At 44.0% G+C, this 27,558-nt stretch overlaps 1 protein-coding gene across 2 annotated transcripts in view; it reads right to left on the bottom strand.

Annotated features, from left to right (window-relative positions):
• Positions 1-27,558, bottom strand: part of LOC306922491 (adhesion G protein-coupled receptor L3-like) — a 214,149-nt gene that overhangs the window by 48,479 nt on the left and 138,112 nt on the right. For both annotated transcript variants that reach the window (XM_079500133.1, XM_079500134.1), the window contains 2 exons: positions 10,295-10,478; positions 1,258-1,380 (listed from right to left, as the gene is read on the bottom strand). In XM_079500133.1, coding sequence (XP_079356259.1) covers positions 1,258-1,380; positions 10,295-10,478 — 307 coding nt within the window. The remainder of the gene's footprint in view (positions 1-1,257; positions 1,381-10,294; positions 10,479-27,558) is intronic.

The following is a 27,558-nucleotide window of genomic DNA, read 5'->3' as shown; positions in this document are numbered from 1 at the left end:
GCTTATTAGCATGCTGCTTAGCAAAATGTAGGCATTTTAAAGAGCAGAGCCATTAACACCAAGTTTAACTGTATTCCATTTGTTGCAATAAATAAAGTCCAATCTATTCTACCTTGACGTGAGTGTTCCTGTCTGAAATATATATTTTTTTATGGTGGTTTTAGATTTTTGTGCTTTTTAATCAACATAATTAAAGGTAGTTTGGAATTGTTGGAATGAGGTATCAACTATATACTATAATGTATGTTATTAGCATGTTATTTGGGGGGCTTTTCTGAACTTGGTCATAGAGCCCATATGTCCTATACATCCTAACCACTCGGCTATGGACTATATATGCACACACGCCATTTTGGAAAGACTTTGAGCCCCTTCCCTACCTCCTTCACAGGTCTTACTGAGTGAGGTCTAGCTCACTGCTGATACTAATGTGAAGGCTCTGTTCTATTCTGGTCAAACAGAGTCAGGGTGCTGCTATTGTGCGTGTCGACTCACTGGAAACACACTGCTACACCAGTGGGTCTCAAAGTGTCCTTGAGTGGGTATCCATTTGTACACTCTCAGAGTTATGGGTAAAAAGTTTGAGAACCCCTGAACACTTAATGGCATTATCATCATCGGTAACACCTGAAGTGAAGGACGTAGGGAAGTGGCCCGGAAGTAGTAAGAGTTATTCTGTGTGCATAGAGCCCATTGGGTCGCCCGCAGTTATATGAATAGTTATAATGTGAAATATTCACAGGCAAGTATTTTGCATTTTCTTATCATTAAATGATAAGAAAATGCAAAATACTTGCCTGTGAATATTTGAATGACGGAATGACGAATACATTTTATTCGTCATTCCCCGGGTGTGAAAAGGCCTTATAACTGTGCACAAATGTAGCAAAATGCATTTTGTTCAATTTGTATAGGCCTACTCTTTTAGTGAATAAATGGATGCACCAACACCTAATATTCTACCGTATTAATTGCACTCATGAGAGTGTAAAATATAGACCCAAATCGACCCCGGGCTTTTACTGCGTGAATGTCAACGAAAGGCAGAGATAGAAAAGAGAGGGAGGGAGAGGGAGGGAGAGAGACTTCAAGTGGAAAGATACGGAGTGACAAAGTGAACAAGTGATATCAAGCAGAAATAGTGAGACACAGTGAGGGAAGAAAGAGAGGCGGGAGCCGAGGGCGAAGGGACAGAGAGAGAGAGAGAGAGAGAGAGAGAGGGAGAGAGAGAGAGAGAGAGAGAGATTTTTGTCCTACCATTCCTGCCATGCTGTTTGAGAGTGCTGGCTGACAGCTGGATGGAGTTTCCATGTAGCTCTGATTGCGGGAATGTCAGGTCTGCCAGGTTCCCGTCCGTACTCAACCGGGCCACTTCCAGCTCTGCAACACACACACACACACGTGCGCACACGCACACGCACACACACACACACACACACACACACACACACACACACACACACACACACACACACACACACACACACACACACAAAATCAAAGCATATCTCATCAAGTTTGACGTTTGCTTTGCGCCACATCCTCTTGTAATAAACATGTTTTCTCACTAAGTGCTATAGGCGCTGCAGGCGGCATGAATTCACATTCACTACAGGCTTCTTCAAAACAAATAGGGTGGGGTGGGGGGGGGTGGGGGGGGGGCTGGACACACAAGAAAAAACATGACGTGCTTCAAACACTAAAGTAACTAATCTCGTCCAAAGCAGTAACATAAATATAACAGAACAGATAAGATGCGCCCGCGCTCTCTGTTTCATTATGAGAGTCTAATTTTATCTTCCCAGGTTCGTTAGCACTGCGGCAACGCGGGCGTGTTAACGCGTAAGATAAAGTTCCTAATTAAAGACTAATTACACCTTTGGTTATCGCAATAGCTTCTTCTGCTGATTTGTGTGCGTTTCTTTTTTTAGACACACGGCTTTCATGAAGGAGACCGCCTAGAGCAAATAGACAACATGCTGTATGCATACATACTGTATATACTGTGAATGTATACTGAAAACCCCAGAGGAGAGGAGATGGTGGGGGAGTGACGGATGGCTAGTGGGAGGGCAGGGCAGGGCTGCTATGGGAAATGGTTACAGTTTCGCCCCCCTTTCATGACAACGAGAAAATAATTCCCCGTTCATTTTCCTCATAGACTTTTCAAAAAGTTTTTTTTTAAAGACGTTTACACTGCGGACAAAGCCAACTCGAGTTGTGACAAATCATGACAATAAACACAATGTTTTGGGCCGATCAAATAATTAGAAAGAAGAAAAAAAAGGTTACAACACTTTTTGTTTTGTTTTTCTTCTAACAAATGATTTGATCGGCCCAAAACAGTGTGTTTATTGTCATGATTTGTCACAACTCGAGTTGGCTTTGTCCGCGGCGTAAACGTCTTTAAATAAATACTTTTTGAAAAGTCTATGAGGAAAATGAACGGTGAATTATTTTCCGGGTCTCTCGTCGTCATGAAAGGGGACGGGACTGCGACGCTCTATTGTGCCTTTATCCAAGGCGCTTTACAGAGATTGTGCATTATATTCCCCCATCCACACACACATTCACACACCGATGCCGGAGGAAACCATGCAAGGCACCAACCTGCACATCGGGAGCAATTAGGGGTTCAGAGTCTTGCTCAAGGACACTTCGACACTAACTCTGGGGGAGACCGCAGGTTCGAACTGGGAACCTTGCGGTTGCCATCTGGTCACTCTACCCCTGAGCCACTGCCACCACTACCAAGTGAACAGAGGAAGGAGACTAAGGCAGTGGTGGAAGGTAGCCCAAACTTTAATTTCGCCCGTGACCCTGAACAGAAATGTGATGTCTCCCCAGGACCCAAACTAGTGAAAATAGCAGATCTACAAGCTCACAACGCGTCGCTTCATGCCTGAGTTACAAACGGATAAACCAACACTGACTATTTTGACTGTGTAGGAAGGAGAGAGATAAGGGGGAGAAATGGGGAGACGGGAGGTGAGGGGGAGGAGAGGAGGAGGGTGAATAAACGAGGGTAGATAGGGAGGAAGCACTGTCTGTTCTCTCCTCTCTCTTGTTGCTATTGGCTGCTTGCTTGACGGAGTCAGATACGACGGAACGAGAGGCAAAGACAGACAGACAGCCAGACATAAACCCAGTGACGCCACACACACACACACACACACACACACACACACACACACACACACACACACACACACACACACACACACACACACACACACACACACACACACACACACGCACACACGCACACATGCGCGTGCAGACACACACTCTCTGCAGGGAATCGAAACACGACGGTGTCTAACCTAATTAAACCGTCCTTGTCATGACAGTCCTCCTAATAAACACACCAGTTCATTATCGCCATCACACGGTACACACATGCATGCATGCTGTTACTCAGGCACGTTATGCCTCCAAATCGCACTTTAACGTTTCGGCGAAAAACGCCATTTTGTGCACGTGCCAAATTTCCAATACTTAAGCTGCATGGTAAAGGACATTCTGAACAAAAAATAACGCAAGCCTAGAGACTGAACAGATTTCTCTGAACCAAAAACAATGCCAACGTTTTGAATGCTTCCCTGCCTTTCCTTCATTCCTCTGTAAGACTCTAAACAAGGGGCTTAAACCTCAAGGAGAGGGAGAAGGATGGCAGGAGAGGATGGAGAATAGAGAGAACGAGAGATGAGAGAGATGAGAGGTGGCAATATGGGCTCCTTATGAATAAAGGCGAGAGATAATCACGCTGGATCTGCCCACTGGATTAGCTAGGAGGGGAGATTAACAACACAAAGAAATGAGGAACACACGGACAAGTTCTCCTCAAGAAAAAAGGCGGGGGGGAGAAACACCGATTGCTGTTTTATAAGTTCGTCAGAAACGCAGTAGCCTACGACAACAGTACGTGTTTATGTAACCATATTTATGTGGTGTCTTCAGGGGGTGAATTTTGGAGGCAACAAAAGTCTGGAGTTACATAAGGTAACACCGTGTGGGATGGTGGTTGCAGGGAATAAAGTGGTGTGGACAGTTGTTGTACTTAAGTGTTACCTAAGTGCTGGAGAAGTTCTGAGTTGAAGAAAGCCACCATGCCAGTGGCCATTTTGAGAGAAAATTACTCTGTGTTATGTGAGGACAATGTCTCCATTTCATTTGTCTGCCAGCCTAACCGGAGTGCCGGTCTATGCATCTCTCCCTCCCTCTCTGTCTATCTAGCCATCGTCTTTTCATTCATCCATCTGTCTATTCTGTATAAACCGTTTTCTTGCCAAAATGGTGGCCATAGCATATGGACCCTCACGATAGGAGGGTTCGAACGTTTAGTTGTTATACAGTGGGTCACATGACCTTTGGCTTGCAGTGATTGGCAGCCTCTCCTCTCCTCTCCTCTCCTCTCCTCTCCTCTCCTCTCCTCTCCTCTCCTCTCCTCTCCTCTCGCTCAGTGTTATGAGCGTGTACAGGACACGGTTGTGAACTGTAATCAATTGATATTAAAAAAGGCCTCCAAAGCGTCGGCGCAGAGGGCGTTTGGACCAGGAGGTGTGAAAAGGCGATGTCGGCGCCAAGTGAGTTAATGCCTTACTTCATCATACTACAGTGTCACGCGAAAGCAGAGGAATTAGCCGATCTACAAGCTCACAGCTTGCAGATCTGTTTTTTCTTTTTTTAATAATCTAAATAATAACTGCATTGGATCCATTGCAACACAGGTCCTTTTTTCAGGTTTTTCTCTTTTCTGAAAAGTAACAGTTTTGGACATGCAAGGTTTCCACCTGACAGTAAAGACACCAGCCCTGTGAATCCTGCTAGTATCAGTGTTGGAAACAGTACTTTATTACAAGTGAAAAGTCCGGAAATTCTAAATGTACTAAAAGTAAAAAACTGGTACCAAAAGTATTGGTACTCATCGTGCAGAATGTCGCATTTCAAGTTTTCAAATGCATAAAAATCTTTTGAAAATAGTCGATCTACAAGCTCACAATGCGTCGCATCGCGTGAGTTTGTAGATCGGCTGTAGAATGGCTGAAATGTATACATATAGGGCTGAAGTGGTTAATGTACGTTTTTAATAATACTAACGTATAGTGGAGTAAAAATACAATATTTGGATCCGAGGTGTAGTGGAGTAAAGTATTGGAAGTTGGAAGTACTCAAGTAAAGTACTTAGTTAGTTTCCACCACTGGTATCAGCTGAAGATGTGCAAGAATGAAAGTATCAAATCCCTCAAAAAACGAGGCAGGACGGAAGAGGGAAATCAAAAAGAGAAAATAAACAAGCGACACCTGCTGCTGCAGTGCAACCTCTGGGAGGAGGGAGAAGAAACCAGGGCCCAGAGTAGACACCCAGAGAAAAAAGGAGAGATTATTTTTTGCTCTCTCCGATGTAACCGCCTTATTCTAGCTCCCGATGATGATGAGGATGATGGGGGGGGGGGGGGGGTGAGACGAGAAGACAGAGGAATGTGTGAGCGAGAGGAATGAGCAGAGCAAAGGGAGCGGGGGGAGAGGTGGTGGTGGTGGTGGTGGGGCGATGTGTGGTGATGTGCACGGAGCCATAATAACTAGCTTTGTTCTGCTTTGTCAATTCCTCCTCCGCCTACGAGCGGAGCGATTGAGAAGGGGCGGGGGGGGGGGGTTTGCATGGGATAAGAGAAGGGAAATTTATTGTCTCTAGCAAACAATTTATCCCCGTATTAAAAGGCCTCAAGGCCAGACTTCCTGCATCTTTTTAGATGTGTATGGGTCTCAGCGGGAAACTCCCCTTTTAAAACCTTTCACACAACAACGCAGTCCCACTAAATCATGGCCTCTCTCTCTGACGGCTTTACAGGCCCGCTCTGCTTTGGGCTGTATCTACATTTCTGTGGAACGCAGAGTCCGCACTGCAGCCATGACGCACCGCGGCCAGAATTTTTCACTTTTGCATGCAATTCGGGCATCACTATACAGTGTGCTAGTTATATTCCTTGAAGTTATTTACGACATCTTTACGACCAAATGGACCCTTGAGGGCGTGTAACTCTGACAGGGTTGCAAATGGACCCTTATTGCCGGATCCATTTGGAGTCCTCTCAGAGTTAAAGGGATATTTCACTTTCAAACATTCTTTGGGTCATTTCATCGTCTGCTCCGTTTTCTTTGTGAACACCTCGGGCAGTTTTTAAGTGGCTTGATTCAGTATTTAGATAATTGATATTAATTTCAGCCCCCATTCCTATACAAACCCATTGTAACTTCAAACCCTATTTTTACCCGTCCTTGGTTCAGAACCAAGGACGGGTGTTTTCATGGTAAAAAGTTTGAAGTTATAATGGGTTTGTATAGGAAGGGGGGCAGGCATGAATAGCAAATATCTAAATACTGAATCAAGCAACTTGAAAAATGTTCGGGGTGTTCACAAAAGCCTGAGTAGACGATGAGATGACCCCAAAAATGTTTTGAAAGTGAAATACAGGATTTTCACGGTGGTGATGGTGGTGGTCCCGGTTGGGCAGCCAGGAGTTCCGGTTCAATCCCCCTACATGTGTAGAATGCTGATTCATTCACACAGAGATCATCATGTTATTGTTGTGCAGTCACCCTAACGTTAGTTACGTATGTTATTTACTTACAACATACAATGTTGTTGTTGTTCAGTCACTCGTATGTCATCTCTCTCTCTCTCTCCCACACAGAACGGCTCTGCGTCTGTTTGACGCACCTTGTTGCTCACATGCTACAGTTCAGCTGTGTGAGCTTTTCCTACGCACACATATGTTCTTCGCGACCCCCCTCCTCCCCCCGGCCGCACACAAACACATGCACGCACGCACGCACGCACGCACGCACGCACGCACGCACGCACGCACGCACGCACTCACGCACAATGATGAAATGATGAAATGATGAAATTATTCTGCCCCACTTCTATCCGTGTCTATTCACATGTGCATTGTGTTATAGTGCACACCACTTACAGCCAGTGTTATTGCTTAGAGAGCTGTGAATTCAGGTAGTGTGCTTACATTGGTGCCTCGTGTTATGACACATAAACATGAGGTGGCTGGTTCGTGTTCGGATACATGTACAGTATAGCGCCTGAGGTGAACATCACCTCGCTCTTTATACGGTGATATGACAATGAATGACATAATATGTTAACATATGTCATTAAATATGTCACCATCTTTTCACAGCTTCAGCCATATAGTGTACTGTACATAAACACAGACTATTTTCCTGTGAATTGATTTCTGTATTTCACTATTTACATTTCCTCCATAGTCATTAAAACATTATTGACCTTACCTCAATAATTGAGTCAATGTTGGGCATTGCGCCAGTTAAAACAAAATGGAAGGCAAATTTGTTTTCTCCAGGGAGTGTTTTTGGCTGCACTTTTCAAGCCAAAATCCGTGCTTTGAAGTGCATTAAAACTCAAAGACAACTTAACTTTGACAAAAATAAAATAAAAGGGGCATTTAAAGTTCCCAGTGCTGAACTACTTCTGTCAAGCAAAATGATTTTCTTAACACACTGAAGTAAATGTTGTTATCCTGTGGCTTCCATGCCTTCCTCGAGAAATAAACAAAGCCTGGTGTGCTTTGGAAATGTTATCGTGAGTCGTAGTCAATGGGCTAAACATGGCAGACCACCGGCATGGACCCTTAAATATATCAACAAATACATTCGTCTAAAACGTCTGTGGAATTTTGTTCACGGTCTAAACTACTTGAACCCTATCGTCCCTATTTTGTGGTGAAAGTTATGTCAAATTGACTATTTTCGGCAAAAAGACAATAGTGTAGAGGGGAAAAGGATAGAGCCCTGGGAGAGCCCGGTCAGTGAAGAATATAGTGGTTATTTCTAACCTCAACACTCAGTTCAGTGAGATACTGTATACTGGATTTAAAAAAGTAATAATATAAAATAAGGACAAATAATACCTCTAGTGAAGAAATCAGCAAAGCACTTAAATAGAATGGAGTAACCGATTCTATCAGACAAGCCACCGTAGATCTCAAATTGAAATGAACAAATCCAAGCTCGCTACAATTATTCGGTGATTATTAAAGCCAGTGCAGCATCACAGTGTAAAGCCATACTAGACAAATCTGGCACAGGAGAGCTAGGCGCTTGTTGACCTCAAGCGATACTTCCTCTGTGCTTTCAATCAGCTTTCAATCATGTTTTAGACTCTGGATGACTCTGGATGAGAAACAGAAAAATGGCAGCCCAATTCATTCCAACAAAAAGCTGCCCTCTCAGCGCATAGGCTGGTAAAGTTTCTGCAGTTCTTACTGTACCAGCTTGCTTTCAATCAATTTTCCATTAATCTCCTTTCTCCATGGCATGTGTGGTGTATAAGCTGGTCACCAACAGTGTGAGAAAGTAACATAGAAAAGTCCTGGGAAATGCAGCGAGACTTAAGTAAAGTGAAAAATGTATTCAAGCCCGGTAAAAACATTTTGTAACATAATGTTGTGTTATACAAGTTATACTAAGAAATTATCTAATACTGTGATTATGCCTGGTCCTATGCCTGGTTAGACTGGCATATTCGCCGACACCAATATGACCTGATATGACAAATAAGGGCCGATACCGATACTTTTCCGATACAGATCGGGACATCTCTAGTTCAAATAGCCGATCTACAATTCACAAACGTATCGATGCAAGTTGAACTATTTCAAAATATTTTTCCAAATAGTAAAATATGGCAAAGAAGTTTAGGGGTAAAGGGTAAGGCGTGCCATGGATGGATTAAAGTTAAAATAGGCCCTGTGCACACAACCAAAAGGCCCCCCAAAGCCCGCCCAATTGTATGTGTTCAGCACGGTTTTTCCTAACAGTAAGGCAGAGGTGAACTTTACTCAGGTAGCTAGTTTGTTACTGTCCAACCTTCGATCCAAGCTTGTGATATTAAAGAAAAACGGGCAAAAATCGGCAATCGAAAACCGGCTAAAGTGGCCGTTTTCAAGACGATTTGGCCATTATCTTTTGGCCATTATCTATCATTATCTTTCTTTTTTTTAATGTTTTTTTGTGGCTTTCGCCTTTATTTTATATTTTTTTATGGAGGGACGGACAGTAGGCTGACAGGAAATGGGGAGAGAGATGGGGGGAAGACATGCAGTGAAGGCCGTCGGGATCGGGAGTCGAACCCGCGGCACACTGCCAGACTGGATTACCAGCCAAGGTGCCTGGACCATTGAGCCATGGCCCAGGCCAATCATTATCTTTCTGACGTCCAAAGTCCAATCTGCTCAGTTCAAAGCTTGTTGGAGCCGTGACTTTGAGGACATTCTGAACCCAAGGGCCCCGATTGGCTCAGGGCCCCTGTGTAAGCCAAAATTCGTCCATGAGGCGTGCCAAAGATAGGGCCACAAGTCTCTTCACCAAAAATAGCAGATCTACAAACTCACGTAGGTCGGCTATTTTTGGTGAATGTTCCCCCCAGAATAGGTACAGTATGGTGGGGTTTAAGTGGTTAAAGGCCAAGTATATAAAAGTTATTTTCAATCTCTCCTAATGGAAACAGAAATTCCTCGCGACACTGTATCTTAGGGGGAAAGATTGACATACTTGACATAAACGTAAGAAGGTGCTGTAATAGTAAATGTCATTCAGGGGTGCCGTGGATGAAAACAAACATTATTTACAGGGGTGGCCCTGAGCCAAACAGAGAACCAACGCTTTAGATCAGTGCTTTTCAACCTGTGGTCCAGGGACCACCAGTGGTCCTTGAGGGGGTTCCAGGTGGTCCCCAGCTAAATGATGGAGAGTTGGTAACCATGGACGCTTATTTAATAAGGGTCCATGGTTACTCAAAGCACGGGTTCTCAACCCGTGGGTCGTGACCCCTCGGGGGGGTCGCCAAATTATACATGGCCAAAGCATTCCCGGGGGTCCCCAGCCAAAAATGTTGAGAACCCCTGCCTTATTAGATATTTAACTCGTGAGAGCGTAAAATGAAACCAAATGTTGGTTTCATTTTCTCAGGAGGTAAATTATTGTTAAATATCTGCATTACTAAATTTACAAGAAGTCTGCACTATTAGAGAATGTAGAAGAATTGATGTTTTCATTCAACGTTTGCCTGTTGTGTAACCCCGTCAATACAGCATGGAAATGTGGACAAAATCTTATCCGACGACAACAAAATATGAATTGGGTCTGAGAGTTTAAAATATCAATCAAATGGTGGTCCGTGGCTCAAATGCCGAATAAAAAATGGGCCTTGATCGAAGGTGGGGGGGGGGGGGGGGGGGACAACTAAAGCTCTACTCACGGATGTTGTCGGTGGTCTCCTGCACAGTGTCCGTCTTGAGCAGGTTGTCGGCTAACATGAACGCCCCGGCCTCCACGGTGTCGAGGAGCAGCGTGGCCGAGTGGAGCTGCTCGCCCACAGACAGCTCTCTCCAGGCCGCCTGCGCTCGCGGCTGCAGGAGGTTGTTCACCGTCTCCACCATCGCCTGGCACAACGTATACAGCACGGACATGGAGGTTAGCTGCATGGCGCTAGCAAGCGCTATCCCCTATTGGCGCGTATTAGGGATGCACCGATGTACGGCCACGTAACGGTATCGGCCGTTGTTTGCCTTTATCGGTCAATATCTGTATCGGCAAATAAAACATTAACCGATGGGCAGTCGCCGATATTTATCTGTTATTGATAAGCACACACTTTTGCGTTGGCTGTGTTGGTGTGTTGGTTTTCTGCAGCCTACCAAGCTGTAGATTCTGAACATTTATTTCTTGTATTGAAGATGTATTTGTTTCCCTGGCACAAAAGGGGGAAATAGAAACAACAAAAACGATCGGTATCGGTCGGTCAAGAATTTCCATATCGGTGCATCTCTAGTGCTTATGCATCAGTCCATGATGTGAAAGCCACTGTGAATAATGCTGTAAAATGCACTGTTAATACATGAGAGATGTTTTAATATTGGTCATCATCACAGATGCGACGGGAGGCAAAAAATAATAATACATTCAAGGAAAACATTTGTCTTGCAGATGTGACATTCTCATGCACATGCGACACAGACGAAACCACAGAAGCCAGCTCCAAAGTAAACACCCAAAAAGTGCCACGGCACTTTTTGATCTTGCACTTCAGAACGTCAATGGATAAATACATTTCTTTGCCAGTGTTCTATCTGATAGGCCGCAATGAAAGAAAATCTATCGCAGATGTTCCAGAAATCAAGTTCAGCCTAATTAGGTGATTGCAATCACAAGCTGTCTACACCCCATCTTTGTGATGGAAAACGTATGCTTGTGGGACTGAGAAGAATTAGAACTTTCAGATAATAAGATCTTTCGGGTCATGACAGCTTTTAGTCCAATAAATGTTACCAGACTAGAATGGTTTATATTATACTTCTCCTCTGCCCAGTTCAACATCCCTCTTCCCCTATTCCTTTTGTCTATGGGCCTACTTTTATATTCATTTTATATTCTCACACACATGCGCGCGCGCGCACGCACGCACGCACGCACGCACGCACGCACGCACGCACGCACGCACGCGCGTGCATCACAACAGAGTCAAGAGAAAGAACGACAGAGGGAAGGAGAGAGCCCTGGGAGAGCGGTAAAACAGTCCAGCGAGTTCATAGTGACAGATGTCCGCTGGGAATGAGAGAAGTGGAAAAGCGAATGTACGAGTATCAAATATACACGTCTCACACACCCGTCTCGCTCTAGCCGGATTTACACTTTACGTGTGCGCCATTGCCGCACAGCAAAAATAGCTGATCTACAAGCCCACAACGTGAGCTTGAACATCATTTGTATTATTTGTGCAACACCGCTCGAAATGGAAGCACATCAAGCCCTTCTCTTTCTTTCACTATGAAATAAACACTCATAAGCTCTCTCACTCTAGTGTCTTTCTCGTTCCGTTGTCTCTCTCATACCAGCGGCATCGCTCTTCGTGTGTGTGTGTGTGTGTGTGTGTGTGTGTGTGTGTGTGTGTGTGTGCATTCGTGCGTGTGAGTACGTGCGCCTGTCTGTCTGTCTGTCTGTCTCCCTCCTCTGGGGAGCGAGAGTGGAACTGGATAGGAACGGAGCATACAGGTGCCGTCATACAAGCGAAAGGTTCTCTCCGGCGGGGGAATTGTCAGGTTGCAGAGGAGAGAGTCGCATCAGTTTATTGATGTTCCCCACGACAACCGTTTGACTCCCTCGCCCCCCTCCCCCTCCCCTCCCCTCCCCTCCCATCGCTCTGGCTTAGGGGGAGGTGAGAAACCAGGAGGGGGCGGGAGGGAGGCAAGTGACAGAGACAGGAGAGATGCAAACAAAGAAATATAGAGAGAGAGAGAGAGAGAGAGAGAGAGAGAGAGCGAGAGAGAGAGAGAGAGAGATGGGTGGGAGCGTGTGGGAGCGTGTGGGAGGGCGGAGGAAATGGTCTTCGATGAATCACATGAGTGCAGGGCAAATGAGAAAGGGGAGTGCTGATGGAATACGTTGCAAAACAAACTCAGATTTGGCACTCCCCTCTCAAAATTTGAATTAATCACACCTGTTTGTCTTTGAGTGGGGTGATATCTACATGTAGCACATTTTGATATATCATATACACAAAGCAGGTGCCTTGCCAATTAAGCTAATATGATAATATTATGGCCTTGTGTTGCAGTGGTAGCTAATTAGCTGGGATGCATATTGGATGAGTTTGGGAAGGGTTGCGTGTAAACAAAAGCTAATTAATCGACTGCTTCAGCATACACAGATAATATCAGAGAGAATGAATATAAAGTTTGCACGCACGCCCACATGTGCATGACACAGACACGCACGCACGCACGCACGCACGCGCGCGCGCACACACACACACACACACACACACACACACACACACACACACACACACACACACACACACACACACACACACACACACACACACACACACACACACACACACACACACACACACACACACACACACACACAAATTGAAGAGGTCACTCATTAATCACTAGACAGTAGGAATTGGAAAAGACTGTAATTCCCCCTCATCTTTCAGCCTGAGGATGTTTGCATGTGTTTGTGTACATCTAGGATATACACAGTAGTATACCCATGCAGGCTCACTTGCCCTGACTCAGGGAAGTGATCAAAGAACACATACATGTAGGTGTGGGGGGTAACAAGCCGTATCAGCAGGCAACTGACCAATCTTTGCAAGCTAGAGTGGCCCCACTGCCCCGCTAAACTGTCACTGTGAGTAACCTCACAGCGGAAGGGACTCGCCCCGCCGCACACAGAGGAAACTAAACCGCGGATGGTTTGGTAACCAAATTGGAACCAACAAGGAAAACAGCTGGCGACCTTCGACGGTTCACAGAATGGCTGCGCACCAACAAGGGCGAGGAGGACGGCTGCCAGCAGCTCCCCGCTATGCCCTCGGCCAACTCCCCCCCCCCCTTGGGAACTACCCAGCAGGGAGGGGTGGCGACACGGTACACCTCTAGGCCACTTAGATCCTCTGACCAGATGCTAGCTTCCTACCGTACGTCCCACCAACGAACACAGTTGAAGCAAAAGGGCGATCATGTGGGGTATTTCTTACTGTATATAAAATGCCATATATCATGAACGCAACATCCAATCAACCCATGCAATTCAATTGGATTCACATGTTCAGGGGCCTCTACAAAGTGCACTGCCTAAAGCATGCACACGTCTGCCCATAGGGGGTGCCAGAAATGCTAAAAGTTGCACTGCAGTATGTCATAGAAATGCTATTTACCGCCATTTCTCTGCAACCAACACAGCCCTTACACAGCCCTGGCTATAGGCAACCCATCCTGATAGAATGTGCTCTACAGAGTTTTATATAGTTATCGTCTGTCTGTCTGTCTGTCTGTCTGTCTGTCTGTCTGTCTGTCTGCATGTGAACAAAAGCAAAAACAAAAACTCTGACAGACAGACAGACAGACAGACAGACAGACAGACAGACAGACAGACAGACAGACAGACAGACAGACTATGCTGCTTCTGTTCACATGCATTAGAGCACTTCGTCAACTTGTTTTTTTAAATGTGCTTCATAACTAAAATGTACTTGACGTGACTTGACTACCATTTACTATCTTGCTGAGGCAGTTCATTGTTGTATTTAATAAATTAAAGAGTTGATCAATTGCTGTTCATTTGTCGTTGTGAATAAATAAAGTGTACGGTATGGTATATACTGTACACTGTAGACTAATTGCCAAGCGTTCGTTGTTGCCTCAGGTTAATCTAACTTGAAGGCCAGCCTATGCGTTCGAATAATGATGGTGATGAGTCAGTGTGCGTGTGTGTGACTGCACTGCTGGAGATTGGCTGCGTTTCAATTGGCTGTTAACGTTAAAAGTGGCTCATTCAAAATGCGATGCGAACAGACAATAGGGGTTTTAGAACGTAAATGCAATGCATATGTCTCATTTTAAAGCAGAAGATTAAAGAGTATATATACAGTTGGAGGCCATCGATATTGGGCCTCATGCGCCAACCGTTCTTAAGAAGTTCTTAAGAGGAAATTTGTTCTTAGACCCACTTAGGAAGTTTTTAAGAAGGTTTTGGGATCCCTCAATCTTTTCTTAGCTGTGATTTGTTCGTAGGTAAGAACAGAATCTACGCACACTGTGGAGCACTCTTAGGGTGCGTTTTTCGTTCTTAAGTGCAATCTGAAAACATAAAGGGAAAACAGCGCCATCTGCATGATGCTCAAAGTTTGGTCTGAGGACCTCAAGGGGTCCTTGAGGAAGTTCCAGGCAGTCCACAGCAAAATATGGAATATTTTACCACTTTAATCCCATTTTATACTTTGAAAATAGCCATTCTACAAGCTCACAAACGCGTCCCATTACTGCCCATTTTGAGCTTGTAGATCGGCTATTTTCAAAACATTTAGATAAATCTTCAAAACATTACCCTAGCAGAAAATATTTTCATATGGGGGTCTGCAGAATGCATGTCAATTTGGGGGTCCTTGACATGAAAATGTTTGAGAACCACTGGTTCCATACCCACCATACCCAATTATAACCCCCCCGCCATCATCAAAATACATTCATGAATATTGAAAATGTGAAAATTTCGGTTCACTTCAGTACCTCCACAGTATTATTGATTTTTAATGTTTGGAGTCTGGTGTTCCACCATATTTAGACTTTATTTTAGGTATTCTTGACTTCACTCAACTTTATTTCTATGTGTGAGGTCCTGTGAGCTGCAATCACACACAGGTGTGACTGCAGGCAAGGCCATGGAGTCATGCAAAACTACACCCACCTGGGTGAACACAGGTAGGAAAGTGAATTCCCAATGCCTTATATGGGATTGGTGGGGCAGTTCCCTATGGTAATTAGGATGCTAATTAGGATATGTGGGGCGTCTACCTATGATAATTTGAATGAACTGGCACACCCCTTCAAGTTACGAGGATTTGGATTCATCATCATAAGAACATGCTTACGAACAATTCTGCCTACTTAAGAACGTTTCATGAATCTGACTGGACTTCTCTTAGGAATTCACTTAGGAAGAAATGTAAGAGGAAAAGTTAGGAACTTATTGGCGCATGAGGCCCATTGTCCTTTTCTTTTTGCTGAGGTTTGCGTGATCTGCGCACAAGGACAGTTAACCCATTTTGGGCGGGAACCCCTTTTGGTGTTTTAAACATTATGTTATAATGTAGCTATTGAAAAATAGCAGATCTACAAGCTCATAGCGCGCCACCGAGTGGCGCGCTACGAGCTTGTAGGTCTGCTATTTTTGAAAAATCGTGAAAATTTAGAAGCATTTTTTCAGGATTTAGAAGGATTTTTAAAAGTTTTGAGGTCAGGCCTAAATGGGTCAAATGATAAGGGACAATATCGGTGGCACCCAACTGTATAAAAGGTCCTCATGGGTCCATACGGTCCATCCGTTTCAGATGCATCATCATGACATCATGCACTGATCCGAGACCCGCGGGCCGCCGCGGCAAATAAAAATAGTTTCCGACCCGTAACCGTATTCATGAAGTTACGTTAGGATTTTGGAGCCGGCCCGGGTTTCGGGACCCTGCATGCTACTGTACTGCCAGGCAGAGTGCAATGCATGCGTGAGAGAATGGATAAAGTACTTAAGTGCATGTTTTGTTATTTGTTATACATATTTATTTGCCTGTATGTGTTGTATGCACTCATGCAGCACGGGGATGCATTCTGGCAGCATGTGTGCACAGCGTGTCCATTTGTGCATTATCAGAACCGAGAGAGAGAGAGAGAGAGAGAGAGAGAGAGTGTATATGCATGGGGCTGGGGAAAAGAGAGAGAGAGAGAGAGAGAGAGTGTATATGCATGGGGCTGGGGAAAAGAGAGAGAGAGAGAGAGAGAGAGAGAGAGAGAGAGAGAGAGAGAGAGAGAGAGAGAGAGAGAGAGAGAGAGTATGCATGGGGCTGGGGAAAAGAGAGAGAGAGAGAGAGAGAGAGAGTATGCATGGGGCTGGGGAAAAGAGAGAGAGAGAGAGAGTGTATATGCATGGGGCTGGGGAAAAGAGAGAGAGAGAGAGAGAGTATACATGGGGATGGGGAAAAGAGAGAGAGAGAGAGAGAGAGAGAGAGAGAGAGAGAGAGAGAGAGAGAGAGAGAGAGAGAGAGAGAGAGAGAGTATACATGGGGCTGGGGAAAAGCACTGCAGTGAATCATTCTGCTCCACTTGGTCTAAGAGTTGGAGCAAAGAAGAGAGAGACGAGAGGATGCCATGCATGCTCTCTGAAGATGTGACAATAGCGTGCGTGCTCTGCAGACGTGACAGTAGTGCTGCGCTGCTTCAACTCAGGTATTTCTTTAAGCTGCCACTGCAGCCAAACGTCATCTTCACCGATGCAGTGTGCGTTCCATTTAAGCTCCCCTTGTACTTTTTGTGAAACTTTTGATTCCCCCTTGGCTTTTTGATTAGCCATGTAATTTTCCTGTATTCCTTCATTGGAATTTAATTTGTCAGCAGTGAGATTACATCTCTGGAGGCCATAGATGGATAAGCAGAGAGAGTTGCTTCACGGCCCAGACATCTCCACATCTGAAAGTAACAGACAGTGTGTGTGTGTGTGTGTGTGTGTGTGTGTGTGTGTGTGTGTGTGTGTGTGTGTGTGTGTGTGTGTGTGTGTGTGTGTGTGTGTGTGTGTGTGTGTGTGTGTGCGTGTGTGTGTGTGTCTAACCACTGGTGCTGCCGGTGACATTTCTATCAGCAAGTAGGGGACTTGAGTGCTAAAATGGAGACCATTTTTTTAAAGGGTCTTCAAAGAGGGGAGAGACTCTGCTGCTATAGATAAGGGTGCATAAGTGTGTGCGTGCGTGCGTGCGTGCGTGCGTGCGTGCGTGCGTGCGTGCGTGCGTGCGTGTGTGCGTGCGTGCGTGCGTGCGTCCGTCCCTCCGTCCGTCCGTCCATGCACACACCAGTAAATGGGGCAGAAGTGAAATGCTTTGAAGCGTTGGGGTAATCCAGCGTAAATAGTAGAGGCAGCGCTGGTCCACCAATCCTAGCTCAATCAGTGGAGTATGCATACTCTCTCTCTCTTTATCACGCACGCACGCACGCACGCACGCACGCACTTTGCAAAAGTGAGCTAACTTAGATGTTGGCACAAGTCGAGTGGGGAGGGGCAGCTAGAGAGAGTGGAATTCTTTGTTTGTTTTATGTGCTCGGGTAACCGCCGCATGAGAAAGTGCGCATTTTGAAAATGTTTTCATCAGTCTGTCACATATTGTTGGGGTTCTTTTGCTTCTGCGACAAGAAGAGCGCCATGCTAATTTAGGCTTCAAATAGGCTCATATGCACAACAGCCATATTGGAAGGAAATTGGGCCCCTTCCTTATTTCCTTCACAGGCCTTGCCAATTATACTAATTAAGGCTCTGTTCCGTTTAGTTTAGCACAGTGTTTCTCAAACTTTTTAATTTCAAGGACCCGCATATAAGTCTGAGAGTGTACAAATTGAGGTGGGGAGGGGCAGAGATAGAGTTACCCACAAGAGGCCATTTGGCCTCCCCTCAATGAACCATGAGGCTACCTGGACCCGCGCTTTGAGACCCATTGGATCACTCACAAAATGCACAATATCAGCACCCTAATTTCTTGAGAGCATAAACTGAAACCAAATGGACCCTTATGGGTCCATTTGGTTTCATTTTACTCTCTCAAGAGTAAAATTATTGTTAAACATCTGCATTACTTAATTTAAGTCTATACGATTACTTTAGAGATTCATAAAAATCCACCATAGCCATGTTATGAGCTACTTTCTGTCAAGACATTCCTTGCAGTTGATTCTTTGTTGGAGTGTTGGAGTTTGTAAGCGCTCACTTTCAATAAAGCTACGTCCTGCTGCCTCCTGCATTATGTGCAAATACAAAACAGGTGGTACGCAGTGCCGTTGCGGCGTTGAGTGATATCCAATGAGCACTTCCAAACTCCAACACTTAGAAAAATTATCACCTGCAAGGATTTATTTTGACAGATATAGTAGTGAGGTGATTAGCGGTGATTTTGTGCACCTGCATACTGTATGTATGTCACCACTCCTTTAAAAGGAACCTACATTCAGCCACTCTCCACACTGATGAAGGCTGGATAGCAGTCTTGGTGTGAGACCCACTCCCTTATTTATTTGATATGTTTTGAACGGGTAACGCAACTAAAGTCAGAGCACGGTGGTCACATGAAGACAGATATAGTAGCTCATGTCTACAGTGGATTTTTATGAAACAAACATTTTGCAGGTAGAAAGAGGATAATTCAAGCTTTTCGTACAGCTGCAATGTTGGTGTTTGACATCGTTTAATTCAATCAGATAGGACGTTTCTGTTTGGATGTATAGGCTGTCAATGGCAAATTGCGGCTAGTTTCCACCCTGCCATTAACTTAATGGCAACATGGCTGCAGTCTGCATAAGGTCTATATACTATAGGATGGTCTGCTGGCTTAACATCAACTTACTAGACAATGGCAGAGCAATATCAGTCCAGGCATTAGGATGTATTGTATCCTATATCAGCCAAGCTTGTCTTATCATTTGCAGGTCTGCAGTGCATTAGCAGTAAAGATTACAACTTACTGTAATCTTTTCGATCCAAAGTAAAAGAGAATTTGTTCAAAGTCAGGATCAGAATCCCCCTTCTCTCCACAGTCCCATGTATTTCATGACTTCTCATAGTCTCAAGCAATCCCAAAACAATTATTGTCATCGAAATGGATAATTGTAATTGTGTATTGCCTTTGGACAGCGAAAAAGATAAAGAGAAGCAGAGAGAGAGAGAGAGAGAGAGAGAGAGAGAGAGAGAGAGAGAGAGAGAGAGAGAGAGAGAGAGAGAGAGAGAGAGAGAGAGAGAGAGAGAGATAGATAGATAGATAGATAGATAGATAGATAGATAGATAGATAGATTATTCGTAATGGTGGATAATATATACAGCTCCTGCAGAAGGCTTTGTGCACATATGATTTGACACAATCGGATGAAAATGCAAGGCCTCTGTCGGCAGTTTCCACCTCTAGTGCGATCAGCGATCAGTCAAGCAAAGAGGAGACGCTAGCCTGGCATTAGTGCTACACTGTACTTGCACGGTCATGATCAATAGGTACACATCTCCAATCCTTGGTTTCTAGACCAGCGGGTTGCAGGGGGTCCCCAGTTAAATTACAGTTATGAACCAAATGGACCCTTATGGGTCTGTAACTCAGAGAGTGTACAAATGGAAAATGGAGTTAAATTAACTTTGATTTTACAATATAACTTGGGGTCCCAGAGGACGACTGCATAGCCTAATGCATAGCCTAATTCAGGTCAAACCGCAGGGCCCTTGAAATGAAAATGTTTGAGAATCACTGCTAGAGCCGTAAAAAATCTTTTCTTATGGGGGTCCTTAGCAAATATTTTCTAATGGGGGTCCGCAGGCTAATGAGCCACTGTTGAAAACGTTTGAGCCACTGTTCTAGACAGCCTAACTGGCATGACCACCTGAACATCACCGACTGATGAGGTTACACAACTGGTCGCCTTGTCAGAGTGTCGTGGCTTTCTATATCCGTCGTTTCAAATTGAAAGCCCATGGTCTGGTCCAGCCACATACTAGCTTTTGACCTACTTTTACTTTTTTCCTCTCACATTCCCTCTCTCTCTCTTCCTCGCTGTCACTTTTCCTACCTTAAAAACAGCAATTCTGAAACATTTTCCTACAGCAGTGATTCTCACCTTTTCTCATTTCAAGGACCCCTAAGTTGATATCCCGTGTATGTGTTTATTTTTATCTCTGGGACTCCAATTTGAGATAATTTCCATGGTTATACATCATTTGGTTCAATATAATAAGGTCTGTCATTTGGCCCAAAATGCCTTTACTGTCGATGTACTATAATGTAGGTATAGGCTATAAGAATGAAACTCTGATAAAAATAGATATTCTTGTGCGTTCTCTACTTGTGTTTTACAAACTGGTGAAGACTGACTATCAGTGGTTTAGAATGGAACCATGTAGAGAACCCCTGCCCTACAGTGTCCAAGCCTCTCCACGCTACCAAATGGATATTGAATAAATTGCCAATTTAATAAACAGAAAACGTGTCCCCAGTTCCCCAAATGAAGTGAGAGAGGAGTGATCAAGCCAATAGAAAGGGAGAGAATTCAATTATTCTTTCCCTTTTTTTTGTATCTATTAAGACCCCAAACCTCTTCTTACTTGGCAATTAGTGCGGCAAATAATTAACGAGGAGAGGGCAGCGTCACACCACATCCCTAATGACAGCCATTCCTATCTAGCAGAGTTGGTTAGTGTTGATATAATTTTGCTTCCAAATTATTAAAACTAATTATTTAATTGATCGATGCCAGCCCCCAGTAATAACCAAGGTGTGCTTTTGCACAGCAGCCCGTGTACTGTACTGTACTGTACTGTACTGTAGCCTACTGTATGTCTTCCAAAACACAGCAGAACGAAAACAGCACCACACTTACTGGATTCTGGACGTGTAGCAAAATGGATCCTGATACGTATATATACAGTATATGCGTGCGTGCATGCGTGCGTGTCAGCTTGCATATAGTCCTATAAGCCATGTTCTGTGATGTGACACTGCTGACTGTTGCTGACGGTAAGACTTTTCACGGGAGAGGAGAGGAAAAGCCTGCATCAGGAGAAAAAGAGCAAGCCCAACAGAGACAGAGAGAAGGAGGGGGTTAGAGAGAGAGAGAGAGAGAGAGAGAGAGAGAGAGAGAGAGAGAGAGAGAGAGAGAGAAGAGAGAGAGAGAGACAGACATAGATGGAGAGAAAGAGAGAGAGAGAGAGAGAGAGTAATCTATTTACATGGACGAGAGCAGTGAGGCTTTTGATGTTCTTACATAGTGATTTTAGCTGACCACAAACATGCCTGATCGAACTCCTGAGGGATTTCCAGTTCATACTACGGGACAGTGTCAACATGAATCAAACATAAACATTAGCATGGTAAAAAGTCACAGTGAGAAAACAAACAGCAGACGTGGGACACAAATGTGAGCTAAGGTGTAAGCAAAGGGGCCCTGATCAAACAATGCACAGCGGGATCCATCACACTCAAGTCCTGGCTGGCTTTTTCTCTCCGAAACACCAGCCATATAACGACAGATATCAGTGAATGAAGACGGATACAGTAGCAACTCACTGGGTTTCAGGCAAGCCTGCTCAGAATTCTGCAGAGCATCACAAAATAGATGAGCTATTATTGATATTGATCATGGCCTCTTATCAGTAAGTGAACTGTAACCGAATGCAAGACAAACCGAACGTGAATATAAACAGACGTCAGCAAACCAGGAGAGTGAAAAGTTCTGATCCTCTGTGAAATCCTGAGTGGTTAATAGATGACATAGTGCAACAGACAGACAACAGTGATGTCATGGCATGGGCCTGTCTGTCCCACACATGTGCCGGGGATCCAGAACAGAGCTGGCTTCACTCCTCAAAGGGTCGGCGTGTCTAGGGAGGCCTGGGCAATATATAGACAAGATAATATATCCATGTCATGATGTGAGTCTCAATCGTCTGGTATGGCATACGTGTTAGATTTCCTTGGGTTTAATCGCTTAAGTTAAGCCCAATTTTATATGATCCTCGGAGATGGCTGACTTGTATGTCGGAAAGCAGCTCTGTTCTCTGGTACTATCACTGAAATAAAATCAATCAATCAATCAATCAACACATTCACGTGTTATGTTCTCTATATTATGATCACAATATATTGAGGTATTTGGCCAAAACAATTGTGCTATTTGATCTCGTCTATTATCGCCCAGCCCTAGTCGGGGTGCAAAATCATAAAACAATGGCGGCAACCAAAGAACTGGAATTCAATGCAAAGCTCAGTAACATGAGCACACACACACACACACACACAAACGAACAAACGAACGAACGAACGAACAACAACACACGTGCTTGCAATTGGTTATGCATGCTGAGTTCTGAGACAGCTTGGAGGTGTAAATACCTGTGTGAAAAACCTGCACGACCGTTCTCTCTTCTGCAGCTGGGAATCCAAAACATGCAGTCATTAGCATGAGAACAACATAACTTCATTTGTTATTATATATACACAGTAGCCTATGAAACAAAAGTGAAAATAACACATGGCAACTCGTTGGGAGCATGTTTTCTGCTCTTTTCACTACTTTTGTAACCTGACTCCGCCAGATGGGGCAGCAGAGAGTACACTGGGTTCCCCCCCTCCTGCTCCCATCTGGGAACTCTCAGGCAGACTAGATGCTCCGGCCACCAAACGGCCTGGCCAATCAGCGGCAGCTAGAGGCGGGATCAAGGCATACACAGTGCTGCCTCAATGTGCTCTTCAATGATGAAGCGGTAGTATGGGCATCGGATCAGTGTTGATTTTGACATCAAATTTTGATTTTAGTTTTAGTCATGTAGTCTCTTGAGCAGTTTTCATTCACATTTTAATCACCTGGAATGATTTAGTGTGTTAGTCTAGTTTTAGTCAACTAAATCTACAGTTGGTTTAGTTGACTAAAATGGCGGGCCTTGATGCCGTCGTAATGACTGATTTTACACTTGCTGAACATAGACGATCTACAAGTGGTTTTCAACCAGTGGTCCGGGGACCACCAGTGATCCTTGATCAGGTTCCAGGTGGTCCTCGGCTAAATGACGGAGCGTCGGTAACCAAATAGATCCTTATAGATCTTTAACTCTCAGTAGTTAAATTATTGTTAAACATCTGCATTACTTAATTTACAAGAAGTCTAGACAATTAGAGAATGTAGAAGAATTGTTATTTTGATCAACGTTTGTCTGTTATCTCTCCTAATGGTACCACATCAAGACAGCATGGACTTATCCAAAGATAACTATACAACTTTCGTGGTCTTAGAGGCTAAATGTCATCAAATGGTGGTCCGTGGCTCAAATGCAGAATAAATAATGGACCTTGATGAAAAAGGGTTGAAAACCACTGGCCTACGTTATACATGTAGGTCGGCTATATTATAGAGCTCAAGTCAAGAGCTCAAGAAAATGCAGTTTCTTTGTTTAACAAATGGAACCCTGTACAGATTCACACATGGTAGAACGATATCCTTTCTTCCCTCCCCTCCATGTGTGTCCTTCCCTCCCTCATCATTGTCCTGTTGCTGCATGGCTTCCAGTGCCACGTTGTTCTTTTCCCCCCGCCATCATTTCCTCCTATTCTCCATTGTGTTTTCTCCTCCGTTCCTCTCATCCTCTGCATCTAACGGCGAGTGAATTAATGCCATTAATTACTTTACCACTCGTGCGTAATTGGCCACATTCGATATCCTAATGAAAATTAGCATAATAACTAGGCATATTACTCAATTAGGCATTTATGATTGGGTCATTAATGAATAGCGGGAGGCACATTATTTTCTCTTTCATGGAGAATGCTTTACGATGATGCAACCTTTGCGGGCATTTGGTCAACAACAAAAGGTAGTGTAATTGGTCCCACTTATAGTGTTTGTAGGCACTTCACAGGTTGTAACCGAGTACTTGTGGGAAGTAGAATGGACACTCAGAGAGAGAGACAGAGAGAGAGAGAGAGAGAGAGAGAGAGAGAGAGAGAGAGAGAGAGAGAGAGAGAGAGAGAGAGAGACTTTCAGAATGTTTCATTTCCACATAGGACACACAATAAAATCCTCAGTGTTCATTTCACTTTCAGTGTGGACAAAATGGAAGCAAATAGAGCCGTGTGGGTGAGACAGTGTGGGTGAGACAGTGTGGGTGAGACAGTGTGGGTGGGACAGTGTGGGTGAGACAGTGTGGGTGAGACAGTGTGGGTGGGACAGTGTGGGTGAGACAGTGTGGGTGAGACAGTGTGGGTGAGACAGTGTGGGTGGGACAGTGTGGGTGAGACAGTGTGGGTGAGACAGTGTGGGTGAGACAGTGTGGGTGAGACAGTGTGGGTGGGACAGTGTGGGTGAGACAGTGTGGGTGAGACAGTGTGGGTGAGACAGTGTGGGTGGGACAGTGTGGGTGAGACAGTGTGGGTGAGACAGTGTGGGTGAGACAGTGTGGGTGAGACAGTGTGGGTGGGACAGTGTGGGTGGGACAGTGTGGGTGGGACAGTGTGGGTGAGACAGTGTGGGTGAGACAGTGTGGGTGAGACAGTGTGGGTGAGACAGTGTGTGGGTGAGACAGTGTGTGGGTGAGACAGTGTGGGTGAGACAGTGTGGGTGAGACAGTGTGGGTGAGACAGTGCGTCGACTGGACTGGCCAGTTTATGGCACAGAGGAAACGTATTCCCAAGTAACGCTGACACCAGACGGATAATAGAGCCCCGATAATAACGTGCCGCAAGGGGCAGCGTTTCCCATCTGGTCCTCTCCAGGCTGTTGCGTCGATCCCTTCCAAAGAACACAGCAGCATTCTTACACAGCCCAACACATTGGTTTTCTTTCCTCTGGTTTTTTTTTATTTTTATTTTTTCTACGATGCTGATGATTAGAAGAACCACTCGGGCCTCTCAGTCCAGGTTGTATCAACCTATAGACTCAGAGAACAGAGCTCAACCTATAGACTCAGAGAACAGAGCTCAACCTATAGACTCAGAGAACAGAGCTCAACCTATAGACTCAGAGAACAGAGCTCAAGAATCCAGTGGTGGAAAAAGTACTCGCAATTTCTTACTTAAAAAGTATCAATACTGCAATGTAGAAATACTCTGTTACAAGTAAAAGTCCGGAATTCAACATTTACTTAATGAGTAAAAGTACAAAGGTATTGGCATCAAAATGTACTTAAAGTACTCAAGGTAAGTACTCATTATGCCTTGTACTCATTATGTCCTGATTCAAGTTGAAAATAGCAGATCTACAAGCGGATAGCCTATTTTCAAATGGCCGAAATGAAGTGGGTAATGTATGTTTTGTAATAATAATAATAATAATAATAATAATTATTATTATAATACTTATAATAATTATAATAAATATAATAATTAATACGTAATAATATAATATGTAATAATAATAAGTGTAATAATCATAAGTGTAATAAGAACAAGAATACAGTTTCACTGAGCATTATACCAGAGGCAGAGCAAGGCTAAAATGATACTTCTGGATAGGAAGTTTAAGAGGCGTTACTGTGGGACAAATGCTGTTGTTAATCATCCAAAATGTTCAGTGGCATTCTTTAAATAATGCAGGGCAGAGAAGACATGAATAAAAGCACCACTTTATCACCCAAAAATCAACATAATGTATAGTGCATCTTCCCTTACTAAATCAATCCTGCACATCTCTCTCTCTCCGCCTGCACAATAGTAGCAAACATTTTGCGAAGGAGGACAAATACTTATTTCCCCTTTGGCTTGTTCGCTTCCATTTCTCATTTTACTCAAGTAATTTAATACTTTTACTATATTGGCATTGCTTCTTTAGCAGCAATACGAAGTACTTCGTCTTCGAAGTACATCTTCCACCACTGCTTATAACGAGGACCAGCTGAGAGAAATGAATACAGTGCACCCACCTCCCAACCCCTCCCTGCAATGACAAATACATCATCATCCATCACTTGCATCTACAGGACCCCCTCTTTCCATGTTGTTTTTGCCCATGGAGGGACCACCCCTGGTATGTCTATCCCTAACCTCAACCCTAACCTTGACCTGACCCACAACTACGCATGACTCCAACCTTAAAGGACAACTTTAGTTTTTTCCAACCAAGGTTCATGTTTTAGGTTGTTATTAGAGAAAGTAAAAGATGAGTGTTAAATTTTTTTCATTTGCTGCTTTCTTTCGTTTTAGGGATTTTAGCTGTTTTTGACAGGGGGGCGGGGGCATTCGAGCATGGGGCTAAATATGTATTTTTTTACATAATTTTATAGCGATTTCTTCTAGTAGGACTATAGTAAATAATAAAAAAATAAATCGCTATAAGATTTTGTAAAGAAATACATATTTAGCCCCATGCTCGAATGCCCCGGCCCCTTTGTCAAAAACAGCTAAAATCCCTAAAACGAAAGAAAGCAGCAAATGAAAAAAAAAAAGTACTTTTACTTTCTCTAATAACAGCCTAAAACATGAACCTTGGTTGAAAAAAACTAAAACTGTCCTTTAAAGGGACAACAAAACCGGCACATCCGCTGGACGTACGGCAGCTCTAGAAGCACAAGCAGTTGACAGGGATTCTATTTGATGTGGAGAGTTTGTACACAGACGTTCCACATTGAGGTGGCCTTGAGGGCTATAGAATTCTTTCTCATTCACAGGACAGAGCATCCACCGAGCAGTGCGTGTTTGCAACACTTTACTGAATTGGTCCTCGCAAAACATTTCCTTTTTTAAATTTGTTTTTATCTGCAGAAAAGTGGCACTGCCATGGTGAGTAAAATGACCCACAATTATGCAAATCTGTATGTTTGGCCTTTTGGAAAGAAACTGCATTCTCAATCCTGAATACAATCACTTTTTACCACAATTATGGAAACGTTTGAAACAACATTGATGATGTATTTGTTATCCGGAATAATCACTGAATTGATTGCTTTTCACACCTTTTTGAATAGTTGTTGTGAACATTTGAATTTCACCCTGACATCTGACTCTCACCAAATGCATTTTGTTGCCATCTTAAAGGTGGATGACCATCTGAGCACAGGGCTAAATAGAAAACCCACAGACTGCAATTTTCTCGACTTCATGTTCATGCTGAGAGCTATCATCCTACTGTGCATCCCTCTTAAGAAAGGTTTACACATGGGTGTATTCAAACGTATACATGGAGTCTGTAGTGCAGCTGAGTCTTTTGAAGTGCATTCAAAACAGATCCACAGATGATGGATACAGCCAGCGTTCGATGAGTTTCACAATAGCTCTCAGAATGATTGTCTAGCTCCTATAGGCAGAAGAACACCATTGTAGGTGAACAACAGCACATAAACGGTTTGATCCAGTATTCTCCCCATGGAAGCCAGTTTGAAAAAGGTTATCACAAAACATTGGCACATTTTCAGCTCTGATCCCTCGATCTCTTGGTAATTGTTTTACAGTTGCCCCACAT

Source organism: Electrona antarctica (assembly GCF_951216825.1).
Source record: "Electrona antarctica genome assembly, chromosome: 4".
In the NCBI taxonomy this organism is placed as follows: domain Eukaryota; kingdom Metazoa; phylum Chordata; class Actinopteri; order Myctophiformes; family Myctophidae; genus Electrona; species Electrona antarctica.
This window is presented reverse-complemented; position numbering and strand designations above follow the sequence as displayed.